Source organism: Neolamprologus brichardi, chromosome 10 (assembly GCF_056152115.1).
Source record: "Neolamprologus brichardi isolate AB-2024 chromosome 10, ASM5615211v1, whole genome shotgun sequence".
NCBI lineage: Eukaryota > Metazoa > Chordata > Actinopteri > Cichliformes > Cichlidae > Neolamprologus > Neolamprologus brichardi.
In genome coordinates this window covers 3,744,620-3,764,084 of record NC_142113.1, presented here as the reverse complement: position 1 = coordinate 3,764,084, position 19,465 = coordinate 3,744,620, and the positions used below count along the sequence as shown (strand labels likewise).

General features: G+C 41.8%; 2 protein-coding genes across 2 annotated transcripts; both read left to right on the top strand.

Annotated features, from left to right (window-relative positions):
- The first annotated feature begins 1,157 nt into the window (after positions 1–1,157).
- Positions 1,158–13,735, top strand: hnrnpl (heterogeneous nuclear ribonucleoprotein L). The gene is made up of 14 exons (XM_087847083.1): positions 1,158–1,334; positions 1,791–1,909; positions 2,264–2,501; positions 4,193–4,280; positions 4,397–4,491; positions 4,582–4,654; positions 10,285–10,320; positions 10,586–10,654; positions 10,782–11,032; positions 11,790–11,911; positions 12,024–12,225; positions 12,935–12,992; positions 13,101–13,196; positions 13,318–13,735. Exons 1-14 carry the CDS (start codon positions 1,173–1,175, stop codon positions 13,374–13,376), a joined length of 1,668 nt encoding a protein of 555 aa, XP_087703209.1. The 5' UTR covers positions 1,158–1,172; the 3' UTR covers positions 13,377–13,735.
- Positions 13,736–15,068: 1,333 nt separating this feature from the next.
- Positions 15,069–19,039, top strand: LOC102787617 (interferon regulatory factor 2-binding protein 1-like). Its single transcript, XM_006807230.3, has 2 exons — positions 15,069–17,121; positions 18,125–19,039. Exon 1 carries the CDS (start codon positions 15,312–15,314, stop codon positions 17,094–17,096), a length of 1,785 nt encoding a protein of 594 aa, XP_006807293.1. The 5' UTR covers positions 15,069–15,311; the 3' UTR covers positions 17,097–17,121; positions 18,125–19,039.
- The last annotated feature ends 426 nt before the right edge of the window (positions 19,040–19,465 follow it).

Below are 19,465 nucleotides of genomic sequence, written 5' to 3'. Positions count from 1 at the left end.
CATCCTCAGGACCTTCTACCGCGGTGCCATTGAGAGCATCCTCACTGGATGCATCACCGCGTGGTATGGCAACAGCACCGCTTACAACCGCAAAGCTCTCCAGCGAGTGGTGCGGTGTGCTGAAAGGATAATTGGAGGTGAGCTTTCCTCCCTCCAGGACATCTACAGGAAGCGGTGCAAGGATGATCAAAGACTCCACCCACCCCAGTCATAAACTGTTCAAACTACCTCCATCTGCCTGATGGAGGTACTGCAGTATCTGGTCCCAAACTAGGAGACTGAGGGACAGCTTTTTCCATCAGGCCACCAGACTGCTGAACAGTGACACTTCATTGGCACCTCACTCTCACTTACCGGAACTTCAACACTATGCCTATTTTAGGCATAGTGTGTTAGGCATTCCTGCCCTTATATTTGGCTTGTTTCTTATGTTTCTTGTATTTTTGCACACCACTGTTGCTTGTGAAGCTTGCACACAAGAATCTCACTCTCATGTGCTGTACCAGTGTACCAGTAATGTGACGTGACAATAAAAGTGATTTGATTTGATTTGGCAGGAGGGGCCACTGGTGGGTAGGCAGCAAATTTGGGGGGTTGCCAGTGCCCCCTTGTATAATAGAATATCTATTTGATGGAGACAATCAGACAGATAAAATTCTTCTTCTCTTTCTGGTCTTGCTCTTGTTCAATCACCATTATTTCATAATATTAAATATGTGCTGGAAGCAAGAAGTGATGTGAAATTACAACTTTTTAGGCTCAAGTTTCTAAATGTTCTGTTTTTCACTGTTTTTTGATTGTAGATTAAAATCAAACTAAATTAAAGCGTTTTTCATACAATCATTGGTTCTAAAACATGAACAAAGGGATAAACTCCACCTCCTGTCATGACATTAATGATTGACAGGCAAAAGTGACCAATAGGAACACGCTAAGCGCGAGCCACTTTGTTGTTGCATTCAAAGGTCATCATGGGAAAAAGAAGCTTCATAGCACATTAGTCGAAACGACATTTTTTTTAAATGTCGAACGGACATTCACAGAAAAATGTTTAGTCATTCGAATCATCGTCTCACATGCAGAATAAAATATAACTTTTTATGGGAAAAGGAAGTCTCCGGTCTTACACCATGGAAGTCTAAAGTGGTTTATTAAAAATAGAGCCGTTGCCGATGGTTATGGAAATACCATCCCGTTTTTTCCCACGTATCTGGAATGCAGCAATAGGCCGGCACAGGGGACAGGACAACATGGCTGCTTCTGCGGGCCGATACTACGGAGAAGGTGGCAGAGCAACAAAAAGACAGAAAACTGAAGACGGAGGAATGACAACGGTAAGTGTTTCCTTCTGACTCCGGTAGTTGGTGTTTTAGTGTGCTTAAATGGGCTAGTTTTGTTTATCTAAGAAACAAATATACTTTGTAGCAAAAGTAGTGCTTGTCTCACCGCTAGCCAAAATTAAGTAGCTAACTAGCTAGCCAAACCAAACAAGCCAATGGTATGGTCAGATTTCGTTTAAACAACAGTAATTGCATGTTTATTGTGTAATATGAAATAGCTGTTTAATGACACGCAGTTTCACTGTGTGTACAGATAGAAGACACGTTTTAGTTTCAGTGTTGCAAAAAAACTCTGTTGCAGTTTAACGTTGTAAGTTTCTAACGCAAATCCCCAGTGCAGTTATTGTTAAAGGGCTGATTGACACAGATTGGTTGTTTTTGTGTTGTTTATGTCTCAGCAAACATTATCTTGCGTTTCCTTTTTTTTTTTTTTAAATTAAAAAAAAATAGGAGAGCTACGATGACCCTCACAAACCGCTCCCCTCCCCGGTGGTGCATATCAGGGGTTTGGTGGACGGTGTCATGGAGGCTGACCTGGTGGAAGCCCTGCAAGAGTTTGGCACCATCAGGTAAAAGCTGAACACACTTAAAATGAAGCTTCTCTATCGTGTTTGTTGCATTCAGTGGACTGAGATTGGTGAACATGTCTGATGTCAACCATACACTCCCGTATGTTCCACAGAATATTAACAACTAACAAAAAAAAAGGTATTGAGCTGATTTAATGTTGGTTCTTGTTAATTTCATATTCCCTAACTCAATTTATAACACTAGTTTAGGTTTGATAAGTTATGGGCAAAGTAAGTTTGCTTGTAACTAAATTCAAGTTGTGTAGTTTTAAAATTAATTGGCTGATTGTGCCTTTATTCATTAAACATGGTTCAGTGTGGGAACTATAAATCTTTCTCTTGCTTAATGTCTAGTTTTGTGGTTATGATGCCCAAGAAGCGGCAGGCCCTGGTGGAGTATGAGGACATGAACGGCTCCTGCAATGCTGTTACTTATGCAGCAGAGAACCAGGTTTACATTGCAGGTCACCCTGCCTTCATCAACTACTCAACTAGTCAGAAGATTTCCCGACCAGGAGACTCGGATGACACTCGGAGCGTCAACAATGTTCTGCTGCTCACAATTATAAACCCCATCTATCCCATTACCACGGTAATGTAAAAACATCTTCTTATAATTTATTACTGTATATTCCCACAGATCATTCAGTGAATTCATTGTTAGATATCAGGTATCTGATAATGCTAGGCAGATAATCCATTGAAAATCCCCAAAAGTTGATTGTGTTCATCTGGACGCAATGTTTTCAGCGGGAGAAACGTTTCGTCCCTCATCCAAGTGACTTCTTCAGTGTCAGCTGACTGCAGGTTTCCCCAATCTTATAAACAGTACATTTGCATAATGACTGAAACTATCACCAATGAAGGAACAATGGGCTGTGAGGTCAGTTCCTTGATTATTAATATGCAAATTCTCATGACCATTGATCAGCAACCACTGATCAAGCTCATTGATTAACAACCATTGATCAATGGCCATGAGTCCCATTCACAAAGGTGGTAAATGGCTGCAATCACAGCATTGTAAGATGGTGATAGATGTACCCTTAGACCCTCTCCTCGATTCAGAGATGGTTTTTCCCTTTTCATGTAAATGGCCTCCTTGACTCAAACCAGCGTTCCTCCCTGTCCAGGATGTGTACATCCTCATCATTGAAAGAGTGTCCACTGGCCTGTAGATGTAAATAGACTGCAGAGTCCTGGCCTGACGAGGTAGCTCTTCTGTGTTGTGCCATCCGCTCCGCCAGAGATTGTTTGTTTTCCCTGATGTATAAATCATGGCAATCGTCTTGGTATTTAACAGCGTACACTATGTTACTATATTTGTGTCGGGGGACCTGATCCTTGGGGTGGACTAATTTTTGGCACGGCGTGTTTTGGGGTTTGAAAGCCACAGAGATGCGGTGTTTAGAAAAAATGCGTTTCAGCTGTTCTGATACTCCTGACACATATGGGATCACTACAGGTTTTTGCTTAGGTAACTGTTGTCCTTCTCTCCTGGATGAGCTGGAGCCGAAATCATTGAAAATGTTACAAGAAGCACACAGTGGAAAAGTCCAATTTCATGACCTAAAGTAATGGAAATCAGGGCTGTAAAATTATAAAAATATTTCTTTATTTATTAACTAATGCAGTTAACCTTGCATTAATGTAATGTTTCTGCTCTAGATGTTGCCTCATGGTCGCTGCTGACCAGTCTACAGCTGTATATGGTAGCTGTGCTGGTTAGTTTCCTTGCCTGTATCCTACAGACCCAATCAGAACTTCACATCATTCCATCTTAAAGAATATTAACTATCCCCAGCTTAGTGAAAACAGTTTGTATTGTAATGTTTAAAAAAAACAAACATCAGAAAGAGATATGTGAAATAGTTATATTAACGTTCCTGAAATGTATTTTCCAATTATATTATTTTATATGATTCCAGCTGCTCTAATGAAAGTACTCGATCACAGCACAACTGCTGTGATCTATTCCTTATACATCTCATTAAATACTGATATATGTCGTATGTTCTTATCCACCCTAAAAATACCTGTATGAGTTTTGTCTCATACATCTGGTCCTGCTTCACTGCTTATCTTTGCTGGTCTCTACAATACTCGTCACTACTATCATCAGTATCTTTTCCCCTTTGATGTTGTTTAAAAAATCTAGTTCTTTGAGTTTGGGTAAGAGCTTTCAAAGCACTGTGTGTTTGTGTTTTAAAGGTGAAAATGTATGTTGTCACATAAAGTATTCTCACGATAGTGATGTATCAATCTGTGTGTGTAACCCTACAGGATGTCCTCTACACTATTTGTAACAACTGTGGCCCTGTACAGAGGATTGTCATCTTCAGAAAAAACGGTGTTCAGGCCATGGTCGAATATCCTTTTAGATCATGTTCTTTTTTACTACTCCCACTCAGAAACATCAGTATGTTCCTACATGAGCATTTAAACCTTTATGCAGTCGGACCTCCCCTTAACTCACTGCTTCCACATTTGATTCGGTCCAAAGTGCCCAGAGGGCTAAAGCCTCTCTTAACGGGGCAGACATCTACTCTGGCTGTTGCACCCTAAAGATTGAATATGCCAAGGTAAGTGTCTAACCACCTTTTGTAGCTCGACTGTTAATATCGGGTGCTTGTGAGAAGAAAATCATTTTCATCTTGCCATCCTTTCTATAGCCAGCGCGCCTCAATGTCTTCAAGAATGACCAGGACACATGGGACTACACAAATCCCAACCTGAGTGGCCAAGGTAACGTGTAGCCCCTGCCTGTCCCTCCCTCTTTTTTTTTCTTTCTCTTTTCCTCTCATGGCATTGTATGGGATGGTTAGGGTTCTCTGCCTCCAGGGGTATTGCCTTTGATCACAGACGAATGGTTTCTTTGACCATGCAGCTCAGCCCTGTCAGAGGCAGTATTCCTGCGATGCCTTCACAGTCTTCGTGCATTTTCTCGCCACACAGCAGGCACAATGTAAGGGCATGAGGAGCAACCTCCAGGGCAGCTGATATTAATTATAGGTTCATGCATGTGAAAAGCCCATCGCACTAATCACAGCAGCATAAGCAGGCACACCATTCTTCACATAGGTTCACATTCCCTGTAGAGCATGTCACAGCTGCACAATCTCACATCTCTGCCAACTGTAATCCAGTGAACACAGCAGAGGCTGTTACACCAGTTAACCTTGAAAACATAGTGGAGATTTTGTCACAATTAAATCAGGCTTCCTGCTTTCCAACTGAGTGTCCTTGTTGGACCTGTAGAAGGCATGTGATGATGGGTTTCAAATGTTGGCCAGACTTTGCAGGCTGGAAGGTTGTTGGGTGTTAGCATTGACAGCAGAGACAGTATGTGTCATATAGGGCTGTGCGATATGACCAAAATCTCATTAAGCATTTATCGCGGCAACAACGATATTTATCACAAAAATATTACATTTTCTGTCAATTCTGTGAATCTCGCTCAACTCGACTTGCGTGAAGTGTTTTCAGCTCGGCGTCGTGTAGCTGGAGTCGAGTGTTACAGAAGTTGAAACGGACGCAATTTTTGATTCTGTTCATCTGGACGTAGCGTATTCTGGGAGAAACGTTTCGTCACTCATCCAAGTGACTTCTTCAGTCTCAGCTGACTGCAGGTTTCCCCAATCTTATAAACAATTTTATCCTTCAGTGGATAAAATTATCCTTTAGTGGGTTGGTTTCAGTCATTGTACTGTTTAAAAGATTGGGGAAACCTGCAGTCAGCTGAGACTGAAGAAGTCACTTGGATGAGTGACGAAACGTTTCTCCCAGAATACGCTACGTCCAGATGAACAAAATCAACTTTTGGAGATTTATTTTCCTGGATGATTGAGAATGCATCAAGACGGACGCAATTTTTCTTTGAGTATTTATTACACGGCGTGCTGCAGGGAAAAGCCTGTTGTAAGGTTTGTTTTTTTAGCACCTGACGGCTCTTTTTAGCTTCTCATCCGTAAACACTCTGCATACTATTTCACGTGATTCACTGTATTTTGAAAAATCTCAACAGGATCTTCGGCTTTATTGTGAAAGGTTTATGTAGAAAATAAGCAAGCGGACGGCGGAGCCATGCGATGGTTTTACCGTTGTTGTTGTTGCTAACGACAACGCATAAAAACAGTCGCATGTCCATCCGTAGTGTAGAGAAAGAGAGAACTTTAAGAAGTTCTACAGTGACCATCAAAACGATGAAAAAATATCGCCATAAACAGTTTATTTTGTGACACCACGAAACAAACGATAGCGTAAAATGAAACGATAGACGTTTTCATATCGTGATATCGAACAGTCCTAGTGTCATAGTGTGAGACTTAATTTTTTTTATTAATTTTCGATGAATGGTTTTCACACATGTCAAGTATATGATCACTTTTAACAAAAAAAACAAAGTGAAAGTTAACAATATGGAAAGTGATGTGAGCTTAAAGATGGGTTAAATGCAGATTTCATGTGTTATAATCTTGGTGGAACCCAAGATAATTAGCATTTCATGAAATAAATCAAATAAGCTCCAAAGTTCAGTGTTCCTAATGTGTTTTGCGTACCTTGAGTATTGACGAAATGTTAGGACCAGCTCTAGCAAAATTGGTGTAGAATGAAAATGGCTACCTTTTTGGGTAATTATATAAGATTTTTCATGCTTAAACATGAGTGTTGCTGCACTGCCAAGTCTGTGACCAGTTTAATACTCTTTGCTGTTCAGATGTCACGGTAGCTGGAAAAAGACAATTCACCTTGATCACAAAGACCCTACTGCTGCTGTTTGTTCATTTGTTGTTCTTTTGTTTGTTTTTTAAAACCTGATCACAGGCACATGCTTTACTTTGGTGCAGTTGTCTGATGGAGAATTTATATTTTTCACTAGACACTGTAAAAGGTGTAGTTACTTGTCTGACACACAGCCAGAACCACAACATGTACATTGCAAGTTTCATCCAGGTTTTTGACATCATGTCCTCGTAAGAAAGTTCTTGATATCGCATAGCTTGCACTGCCTTACGACCTAGAGGTACTCCTTGTGTCCTCACGGTGCAGAATCATACAGGCTTACCTCAACCTCTAAGCAGACACAACGGCTTCTACAGCTACAGCACAACAGCAACCACAACTAATGTAAATCTGCTTTATGGCATACTGTACGTCGGACACAGTGGGGCATCAAATACTGGAACACAACCTCAACTCGCTACTCCCTTATTCCAAGCTCATCACCACCACCTGACATGGGAATCCATTTCATTTTTGATGGTGGGCAGTAGCCACCATTTTCAGATTGAGGGACAGAAATACTCGAAGGCCATGCGAACAGACACCCCGCATATCCACTACAGACTGATGTTGTAGATTGATAAGCATCTACTACCAAAACTTTACCACTACAGTACATGCCATCTGCAGAGCTCCGAGGAGTCCCCACTTTGACACAACACATTGATGATGAGGGTGCGGGTCAGCTGTGTGGCCATAGCGACCACACCTCCCAACTGTTGGGATGTGCTTACCCTAACACAACCACAGGAAGCAACAAAGGAGTTTTCAGACACACTCAGCCTGACCAGGGAACAGATGACACCACATATGGGGGCGGTATACAAAAAAGAGGCCATGCTAATACTCCTCATCTCTACCTTCCTGTGCCGAACACCACATGACAACACAGCGATCCGAATATCCAAGGCAACATACAGCTGAACTGCTATGACAGCACATCATATTTCTAGTGACTTATTGTCAAGCTTTGCAAGTGGCTGACAGCTATTAAACCAAATAAACGACATCAAGTGAGTGCCATTTTTACACAAGAAGAAATATCCATGGGGGGGCCCATGAAGACACAAGCATCAGACACCTATCAAGCATACAAGCACAGAGGCAAACAGATTACAGATCTTTCCCAAAGCTTTCTGCATTTATGGACTCTGGTGTTCTGTTTTTTTTTTTTTTTGTTTGTTTGTTTTTTTTCCTGTACCTTCCTTCCCATTCCCCCCTCCTCTTTGTGCTATTCTTGTGTTGTTTCTGCATTGTTTTCATTTTTCCTTTTTTTTTTTTTTTTTTGCACTGGACCATAGTGATGCCTCTAACGCCTCCCGTGTGATGCAGGTTTGGCTCAGTGTGTCTGTGGACTGACAGCCCACTCAATCGGTGCATATGTCCTGCTTTAGAGCACGGTAAGCTGGAAATGAGCCTCTAATAGCACAATTTCCAAAAACAGAGCGGCAGCAAGTCAAAACCCAACATGGACGCATGGAAGTACTTTTCTCTCTGGTGGTGGAGATGCAAGGAAGGAAGGAAAGAAGAAAGAAAAGACAAGAAGACGGAGAATGAGTTGAGGCTGGAGTCAGAGATTGGAGAGTAGCATCCTTGCTGAAGACTGCCCCCTTTCTTCTCACTGTGTCCCATGCTCCATGTATGGTGCTGTAAGTACTGAAATAAATGAATAATCTAACTTCATGGTTAACAGTTCAAAAGTATTGTGGGGAGAAATCGCATACTGTTGATATAAATTGGGAGATGGAGATGTCTTTTATGTAATAGTCACGTAATTCATTTTAAAGAGTACAATTATAGGTTGCTGCAGTACGACACATGAACCGAGCAGTTGTAAAGAATATTTGATCTTGACCTGTGTGTGTGTAGAGTTGTATTTTGGATGAGAGGTTAAGTATTCACAAAACTTCACAAAGTCCAGTCGATTTGAAAGCATTTTAGTATGTAGTATGAGATAAAAATTTCAAATGTGAGTCACAAGGCAGATCTTTAACTTCTTTTTAGGGATGCACCGATACCGATACTGGTATCGGGGCCGATACTGTAAGATGTGTGTGTACTCATACTCGTAAAAGTTAACCGATACCATGAACCGATACTAACTTATTTCATTAATCAGAGGGTGGCTTGTCATTTTTGTTGTAGTTTTTTAGATTGGCCACTAGGGGGGCATCCCGCACTAAACAGGCACAGGGTTAGGCGAGTGAGACTGGCAGCTCCAGATAAAAAAAGAGAAACTGGAGGCTGCTGTAGCTAGGCTAAACAAAATGTCAGCAGTGTGGAACAGCCAACTTTAACTCAGGTTTTGGAAAAGCGATGAAAAATGTCAAGAGAAAATCCACGGGCAGTTAAAATAACAGAGGCTCGACTCATTTTATCGCTCTGGATGACCAGCCGAAGCCAGTCGTGGAAAACATAGGATTCTTCTCAGCATACTCGAGCTGCGATATGAAATTCCCGTTTATTATTGGCAGAGAATAAAATAAAACCTGTCTTCCAATTCATTGCATTTGTATGTGTGTGTGTGGTAGAAGTATCGGTTTTTGTACTCTGTATCGGCAAGTACTCAGATCCAAGTATCGGTATCGTATCGGTTTGAAAAAATTGGTATCGTTGCATCCCTACTTCTTTTTTTTATTTATATATATGTGAAATTTGGTTATCATGCATAATGACACAACAACATGGCAGATGGTTTGTAAGGATGTAATGGAACCAAGTTTTTCTTTTCTTTCTTTTAAAAAATCAAATAGAGAGAGAGAGAGAGAGATTGATGCTTATATTTTTGGAAAATAAGACTTGACATCTGGTGACTCCTTCCAGATTTCTCAACTCGCATTGCTAGTTTTAATATTTCTGTCAGGCCAATGTAGCTGTCCAACATGGCCAACACTGTGATTGTGAAACTGTCCTTGACACTAGGATTATGGTGCCGTGCCAGATGTTCTGATGTTTAGGTTTAAATGCACCATTGAAAGCATTTTAAATAGAGGTTCCACATGAAGACCTTCATTTGCAGCCTGTAAATAAACAAACAGGTGGCGGAAATGATTGTTTACCACAGATGATGTGCACATAGTGACAAAATTATTACTGAGAACTTGATGGTTTAGATAAGTAATTGCATAGGGAGTAAAGAAGTTCTACCCTAACCTTACAGAAAAGGTGCCTGCTAAACAGATACTGGTTTAAGAGTTTAATTTACTGAGTTTTGGTGAACTGAGCTGAAGAAAAGCCTTCTTTGAACAAAAATAAATCTGTTCGTACTTTTTGCTGAAGTTAAATCAGCCGAAGTCGCTGGTTTAATTTTTCACCATGTTATTAGTTTCAGTGCTTGATGTTTTTTCACTCCTCATGTTATATCTGTGTCCTGGCTTGTAATAAATGTATACTGATATTCAAATAGTTTTCAATAAAACAGCAGGTGCTGCTCTTAGCACATTGCGTATTTTACTCTTTGATTTTCTGTTTTAATGTCTCTATTCCAAACAACTGAGCATGTGATGGAATGTGTTTATACAGTGTTGCCAGATTGCTACTTTTTTTTCATGATGTTTTATTGGATTTGACGTGTGTCATGTGTACCTGCACAGATGCTGATGGTGAAGGCAATTGGAACAATTCACAAGGTGTGTGCGCTTGTAGTAGAATGGCAGATGTAAGACTTTAAAATTTGAACGCTATCTTTCAAAGTCACTGTGGAAAAAGAAAATCTCCATTATGTCACCTGTAAAACCTGCAGACTGTTTGAACACTTTTTAAAGATTTCAGGCCCTTCAGTTGCATGCCATTCACAAACATGTCCCTTAGCATGTTGTAGCCCATGCAAGGTACCTTTGAGACACGTGGTAAAGAAGCGGTTTGATGGGCAACTCTTTTTTTAATCTATTATAGATCCCAATGCCAATCCTAACAAACGGCAGAGGCAGCCTGCTCTTCTGGGCGATCACCCACCTGATTATGGTAAACATCGCATAATCAAATTAGTGTGACATGTAGAAAAATGGACACTGCTCAAAATCTGTTACAATTATGTTTTTTTTTTTTGCTTGTTTTGCTTGTTTGTTTTGGGTTTTTTTCCCATCTTAAGGTGGACCACAGGGAGGTTATCATAGCTACAACGATGACAGCTATGGCCCCCCTCCTCCCCATCGCATGGGGCCAGGCATGGGTGGGCGTGGTCGGGGTAACCAGCGCTACGGTCCTGGATATGGACCGCCACCGCCCGAGTACGGTCCTCACGCTGACTCTCCAGTTCTTATGGTATATGGCCTGGAGCCCTCTAAGATCAATGCTGACAAGGTCTTCAACATCTTTTGCCTATATGGCAATGTAGAGAGGGTAAGTGAAAGCTGACTCAAGCATCAAGTCATTGTTTTGCTGTTAGACCCCATAAGTGAAGGACATTTATAATATTTTGCCATCTTTCCAACAACTGAAAGGGGCGCGAAGAAGATTTGCAGACACGTGACCGCTTAGCACGCGATACTAACGTGTCAGCCATTTTGGTCGTGTACTAATCTTGAAACATTTTTTGAATATGATCACTTGAGAACAAGGCGATGCAGAATTTTGAAACTGATATATAAACTGATATATCCTTCTAGCTGTATCTGCTAGGAGGCTGAGAGGTAGCACTGAATGCTGCCAGTGTTTTTTGTTTTTTCCACTGAGGGCCAAATTCCAGTTTTCCAAGATGATCTTTTTTGGATAAAGCTTTAATTTCTCTAATGGTAGGTAACACCTTACCGGCTAAGAGGGACAGATTGCTTGTTATCCAAAGCCAGCCAGCGGGCTAGTCTTTTTGTGCTTGATTGCTAACATTGCTAACAATAGCAAAAAAAAAAAAGCCTGTTGGTTGTTGATGTTAGTGGGCTCCATTTCTAAGCTACTATGTGATGGTGTAGCTCACTGTTGATGCTGGAAGTGGGGGAAAGACAAGTCCATCCTTCAGACAATCTGAAGGTCTTTTTTGTTTGTTTTGAAAGGTAAAGTCCCATTGCAAGGAGGTGTCGGCACAAAAGTCATCATAAAAAGTTCATGTTTAAATACTGTGTGTACTGCTGGGTAATATTGTTTTGGTCTATTTTTCTTTCAGGTCAAGTTCATGAAGAGTAAACCTGGAGCAGCAATGGTGGAGATGGGAGACTGTTACTCTGTGGACAGGGCCATTACTCATCTGAACAACAACTTCCTTTTTGGACAGAAACTCAATGTTTGGTAAGAACAGCTCTCTGAAACAATTTAGAAACATCAGCACAGACTTTTAGAGATAAATTTCTCCCTTAAAAAAAAACAACAGATGCAAGACCTCTGGCCTTATTTCTTTCAGTGTGTCCAAGCAACAGGCTATTGTGCCAGGACAGTGCTACCAGTTAGAGGACAACACAAGCAGCTTTAAAGATTTCCACGGATCACGCAACAACCGCTTCACCTCACCAGAGCAGGCGGCTAAAAACCGAATCCAGCATCCGAGCAACGTCTTACACTTCTTTAATGCACAACCCGACATCTCTGCTGAGATCTTTAATCAGGTAAAAAAAAAAAAAAAGCAACAAAGGTTGCTATCTGTGATGGCCAAAAGCATCCATCCGGTGTTAGTGTTGCCAACTTAGCGAGTTTTCAGACCCCTTAGCGACTTTTTTTTCCTAAAAAGCGACTAGCGACAAATCTAGTGACTTTTTCTGGTGTTATTGGAGACTTATGACGACTTTTTCACGTGAAAGCACGTATCACTCTTACTCTCAACAAGCAGCGGGTGCTGCCATGGGCACCTCGCCCGTGTGAAAATGCTCACAAGCGTCAGGTAGTCCTCACGCAGCAGTCGCCCCGAGCTGATGTCAGAGTAGGAGATATTCCCCTATGAAAATGTTCTTTTACTGTTACTTTTTGTGGATCAAAAGGTTTAAAACTAGTTAAAAAGACACACACACACCAAAACAGTAACTCCACCATAGTGCCTATTTCGGGTCACTTTTGCAGGTCCCAAATCCGGATAAAGGAGGAGGGTTGGAATTATTTTTTTAGGGTGTTTTTTTTTTTTTAAACTCACTTTATGTCTCTTCCCTCTCCTACAACGTCTGTTACAATTACATCGGTAGGACCAATTATGCATATTATGCAATGATGTCATTTAGCGACTTATAGCGACTCTTAGGACAGCCAATAGCGATTTTCCTTGCTGAGGAGTTGGCAACACTGCATCCATCTCACATTTTCACTGAAACGCGTTTCTGTGCTCAGGTCTGTGATGAACTTGGAATCAAGAGGCCCACAAGTGTGAAACTTTTCACTGGAAAGAGTGAGTAATGTGTTGTCACTAAAGTTATTATCTCATTATTTGGTTGTGCTGTTGTGCTTTTTAATACAGAAGTGTTATTCAGCATGGTAATATCATGTGATTTGACAGGTGAGCGCAGTTCATCTGGCCTGCTTGAGTGGGAATCCATCAATGATGCCATGGAAGCACTAGCTATGATGAACCATTATCAGATGAAAAACCCTAGTAAGTATTTAACATGTAGATCAACAAGCCAACGTGGTTCTTGGTGTGTTGTACATTTGAACCCTTAATGACATTTTCTACATTTTATGATGAAAGTTTTCTTCTGGCTTCTATATTCTAGGTGGGCCTTACCCTTATACACTGAAGCTGTGTTTCTCGACTACACACCATGCCAACTAAATCTTCCTTGAAACCATTTGTAATGTTTTCTGTCTCTGGATAGAGTATACTGCAGTTCTGTTTCACGTACCATTAAAGCTGTGTTGACAATAATTAGGATTAACGTGCTTTAGAAAATGTTACTTAAATTATAATTTTTAAAAATAATTTATTTTACTTTTACCATGTTCTTCAACTTGTTTATTTTGTATGTTCACAACACTACGTTTGATCGCCCGCCACCTTCTGTCTTTTGGTTATTAAATAAAGCCAACAGTAACCATAATGTTGCTAATAATTTAACCAGTGTCACATAATCAGAGATTGTGTTGTATTATTTCTTCAAATCCATTCTTGAAAATAAAATGCATTCTGTCAAATCAGTTTTATTCATATTGCTCCAGTTCAAACTTACAGTGTAAAGCACCTTGAGATGACTCTAAGTCAAATACCCTACAATATTATAGAGAAAACTACAACAATCAGACTATTTCTTGTAGCCAAGCACTTGATGATACTGGGAAGGAAGAAATCCCTTTTAACTGGAAGAAACACCTGGCAGGGAGAGATCTGCTTCAGCTGGCTCGGGATTGTAGGGAGGGGATAGTTGTCATAACATCAAATATACAAGCACTTGTATAAAATGAAGAGATATATTTATATGGGTATAAATTGGATTAATCCTGTTTTGTGTGTGTGGACCTGACCCAAGTGGATGATTAAAGAGTCTGATAGTGGTGGGAAGGAATGACTTCCTGTAATGTTCCCTCAGACAGCTAGGTTGAAGGAACCTAGTGCATCTTTCTTACTGCCTGTCATATCTGCCCTGCAGGTGGGCAAAGTTGCTACTCAGAGCTGTGTACCTGAGACCATATAGGAATATCCACTCTCACTGACAACAGAAAAAACAATCAGCTTTCAGCTCACAAGGCCTTATTTACTGACATACTTTTTGAACTTTGAGCATAGATAATATGAACATTCATTATTGTAACTTTTTATACATCTCAAGAAATAGGTACAGAAAAATATACCCTGCGATTTGTTCAATGCAAACCTATTTCTATTGTCCTTATAAGATTATTCTCCAGAGTTATTCTCCTATTAAAAAAAATAAAAATATGTTGTAGAAGAATCAGTTTCCCTGTTACCACTGTGAGAGAGACGAAACAATGCAAAGTACATCGTTCCCACTGGAGATTTTCGCTATGTGACCTCTCATCATCCCAGTGAAGCTGAGTTTGAAAACTGTCACGTGTGTGCAGGAAGTGGAGTAATATCTATATCTATATCTATCTATATATATTTTATATATATATATGTGTGTGTAATTAGATAATATTTCTCATATGTCTCCAGCATTACAGCACCAAGACTGGCTGTCCTCTGTTAATCAAAGTAACCGCAACACAAGCCATGTTTTCTGTCTCCCATCCCAAAACAAACCAGCTCCAGTTAAACTGAGGTTTCACAGAAAAACGTGTCCGACTAGCGTCAGCGTCTCCGCTACTTATGTATCTTGTCGCCAGTAAAGTAGTCCCTCTGAATTTTTCCCTTTAATAATTGTTTACAACTGTTCCGTTTCTATGTGGTCTGATTACTTTGTTGCTCAAAAGAAATTCAATATTAAAAATCTAGAAAATAAGAAACAATGGCTTTAAAGAGAAACTACGTCTCCCATAGTGCTCTGAGCCCTGGCCGCGTAGGTGTTTCCGGTGTCTTATAACATTTTACTTCCTTCCACACAGGCTGACACGAACAAACGAGAAAGAAGACGTCGTTAAGTTTTAAATGTTACCGCCAGTACTCGGATTTTGAACTTAGTTTTTTGTTATTTTCTGTTGTAAAATTCGCGGTATGTGGCGAATGGTGTCGGAGGACTGAAGAATCGCTGAAAAACGTAGTCCGTAACGTGTAGGCCTCCGAAGAAAGTTTGGTCGAGGGCCTGTAAACAACATGTCCTCCGCCTCGCAGTCTTCCTCGAGACGGCAATGGTGCTACCTCTGCGACCTGCCCAAGATGCCTTGGGCTATGCTGTGGGAGTTCAGCGAAGCTGTATGCCGGGGTTGTGTCAACTACGACGGCGCAGACCGGATAGAACTCCTCATTGAAACTGCCAGGCAGCTGAAGAGCACTCACGGAGTTTTAGACGGCAGGTCCCCCGGTCCACAGCAGGGCAAACCCAGCTCTGCTGGGCCCCTTGAAGCGGGGCGGCATCACGGAGAGCGTGTAGACCGGGGGAGGGGTGAGTATGGGGCTTCTTCTCGCCTCCCCAATGGTCTGCACAGAGCTGAAGATGTAGCTTTGTCAGAGGGCAGCCGACAGAGCCCGAACACTCGTCGGGCTATGCCTGGGGTAGTTTCTAGTCTTCATAACACCATACCCCATGCCTTGATAGCTCAGGGGCTAGTAGCAACAGCTTCTCATGGGATTTTAACCCCATTAACAAGCACGAGAGCTGGGGCCGCTCCTATTGCCGTCTCAGCTGGCCCCATAATAAGCGACAGTGGCAGAAGACAGGCTGTGTCCCTGGGTATGGGACCTAGCACTTCTACTCTAGTGGGCATAGATCCGGCAGTGTGGAGGAACAGTGAAGTAATGGCTGAACTGAATGAGGTGGCTCGTAGTAGAGTGGAAGGCTGGCCTAACCGCCCCAAAGCAGTTCGGGATGTGCTGGTAGCTCTCAGCAGCTGTGTCCCCTTCAATGTGCGCTTCAGGAAAGACCATAATCTGATGGGGCGTGTTCTGGCCTTTGATGCTAGCGCTACTGCAGAGTTTGAGCTGAGGGTGTTCGCGGAGTATCCCTCTGGCTCTGGAATGATCTACTCAGGAGTTCCAGATCTGGTCAGGCAGATGTTCCGTGACTCCGCCAAAGATGCTGGTAAGGCAGTAAACTCTGGGCTGCGCTACGTGGAATATGAGAAACGGCAAGGCACCGGAGACTGGCGTGGGCTGTCTGAGCTGTTGAATGATGGTGTGCGTATGTTTAAAGAGCCTCCAATCCCAGAGGTTCTGCCACAGCCTGACCCAGTGCTGTCTTTGGCAGCTCCTGGACGCCCCGGACCAGCCAAGGGCACAACCAGGCGCCGAAAGGCTTCTCCAGGCTCTGAGAACGGAGAGAGTGAGGGAAGGGCCGAACACCCTGTGAGGGAGCCCTGGCCCCGGGGCACGTACTCAGGCATGGAACCTCTTCCTGGCATGGCCGTACCTCAAGAGGGCCCACCTCGTCTACACAACCAGCCTTCACCCATCTCAGCACTTATGGGAGTGGCAGATGGCCTGAGTTCCAGTCACATGGCCAGAGAGAGCCCCAGTATGTCCACAGCCCACTCCTCCTCAGCTGGGCGCCCCACGAGCAGCAGCCCCTCGACTCCCTCCACCTCAGTCTCTCAGGCAGCTGTAGGGCAGGGTCTGAGCACTGGAGGACAAAGTAACAACACAAACACTGGGGAGTCTACAAGTAGCACCCCAGGCACCCTGCTTTGCTGCACCCTCTGCAGAGAGCGCCTGGAGGACACTCACTTTGTCCAGTGTCCCTCAGTCCCGCACCACAAGTTCTGCTTCCCCTGCACCCGAGGGTTCATCCGCAGCCAAGGTCAAGGAGGAGAGGTTTACTGCCCCAGCGGAGAGCGCTGCCCCCTGGCCGGATCCACTGTGCCTTGGGCCTTCATGCAGGGTGAGATCTCAACCATCCTAGCTGGAGAAGGAGATGTGACAGTAAAGAAGGAGAACGACCCTTGACCCTCCATCCTTTTGGCAGTGAATGGTAAGAAAAACCTGAGAGGAGCAGACCTCTTTGTTTTATAGCAGAACTTTATCAGTGAGTGTTAAAGCAACTATCAAAAGCAGTTAAAAATAAATAAAAATGGCAGACAAGTGCAGGCATATGGTTTCACATGTGCTTTTATTAAATAGGGTAACTGCAGCCCAAATTGTTTAACAAATGTTATATATAAACATTTGTTAAACAACTTGTGTGTTAATATTTCTTCAACACTGTTCTAGAAATTAAAGTATCTTGTTATCTTGTATTTGGGGAAAAAAATAATTTGTAGGTGCTAGCTTTGCCCAGCCAATTTCTCTGATGATTTCAGTGACACTGTTGAGTTACTCTCAACTCTTCCTTGTCACGAGGGGTCACTGTGCCACATGCAACCCGAAAATGTATTTGTGTCTCTGGCTGGAATTGAACTAAGCAAATGTGTAAACTGCTACACTAGTGATTTCAGTGTTAGAAATGGCTGAAATCTCCTCATGACGACTTGATAGTTTTGCTGAAGTTGTGGCACACTCCCATCATCAGGTCTGAGGTGCTCATATGATTTGGCCAGAGCTCAGATAGAATCAAAAGTGATGGAATAATACATGACTAAAACTTTTGACTTCTGATAAGTTGTCTTTAGATGTTAGAAGGCACCAGATTTCAGTGTTAGTGTATGTTTGGCATTAGACAACCTGATGTCTCGTTGGAGATTTCATGTAATCCCAGACTGACTCCATGATGCTGTGAGCAGGGCTCTGTGGGGGCACAACTTTGTGTTTCTTAAAAATTCATCTACATGAGCCTTGTAATGTTTTTAGCCTCTTTGTTCTCTTTTAGAATGATGTCATATCTTCTTGATGTTACTGTGTGAGGAGAATATTTTTGAATGTGGAGTTACCTGTATGTATTGGATGCATCTCAATATCAGGTCTGAGCTGTGGGACAAAGAATCCCTGTGTCACTCTGCTGTTTGATATTCTTACATGGCTTTCTTCTTTTTCCACAGTGGATTAAAACACAGTGAAAGCACTTACCTATAATCTCAAGCAGAGGTCCACTTTGGCTGTAGTTCATCATGTGTGCCTCCAAGAGCCAAATAACTCTGAAGCCCAGGAGGACCACTACACAAAGACCGGTAACTCGAGACAAGACTCACTCACGAGAGGAGGGAAACGTCTGCGCATCGGGGCTCATCGTGATCGAATCAAGTCTTGACCCAATCTCTCTCCATCCTTTAAAAAAAAAAAAAAAAAAAAAAAAAAGTCTATTTATTTTTTTTCCTAGTGTGGTAGAGGCCTCATTTCAAAAAGCCCAGGATTAAAAGCACACTTTTTTTTTTCTTTTTTCCTTTTGTGTTTTGTTTTTTCCCCTAACAATGACAATCTGATCTTTTTTTTGTTGTTGTTTTTTGCATCCTGTCTGACACAGATGCAGGATACTTTTTACATGGTTTGACAGAATGATGCAATTCTTTAAAAACGAATGTTCAAAAAATGTTAAAACCATTGGGTCCTTAAAGCCAAGGGGAGAAAAATGTAAACCTTACAATACGTCACTTGTTATTCTCTTTATATTGTGTGTCAAAAATGTGAATTTTCTTTCAATATGGCTATGTAATTTCTATTTTTGATACAATACAAATTTCTATGTATTTGTTTATAGTGATGAGAAGACCAAAGATGGCTTCATGCTCAATGTAATTTTATTGTATTGTAGCTGTGTATGCTGTATTCACTGATAACCCTGGCATCAGTCACTAATTAGTTCTTCTATCATGCAAGTAAGCTTGTTTTGTCTATTTACTTTTTAAATTCTATGTATGGTAAAATTATTAGCATCACAATCTTCAATGGTTAACCCACATACTCATGTGATCTTAACAGGTCAATTCTACAATAAATGACAATGTAGTTAAAACTTAGTCACTTTGCTGCTTTTCTACTAATGACCCTTGGAAGCCTCAGTTGTGCATTTATATAAAACTTTATTAGATATTTTAGACAGAAAAAAAGGAAAATCCCACACCAGCTCCCCGGCATGATTAGAATCTTTCCCACAAACCACTATTAGCAGGGTTGTAAACACACTGAACAACGTATATTTACATGCACTAAGGTGACCTGGCTGCAGTAGTACGAACAGCCTGAGGGGTGTACTACGAATAAAACTCAACACGTCCAGGCTTTTGGGTACCACAATGGTGGTATTATCTGTTGGGCTGTGCTTTCTGCTTCCTGCTCTGTGGGCACACACATAGAAAAGGGGGTGTTTTACGTACCACGTGATTGTTCTTCCCCGCAAAATGATCGCTGAGTGACAGAGACATTATCAGCCAATAATACAGTGG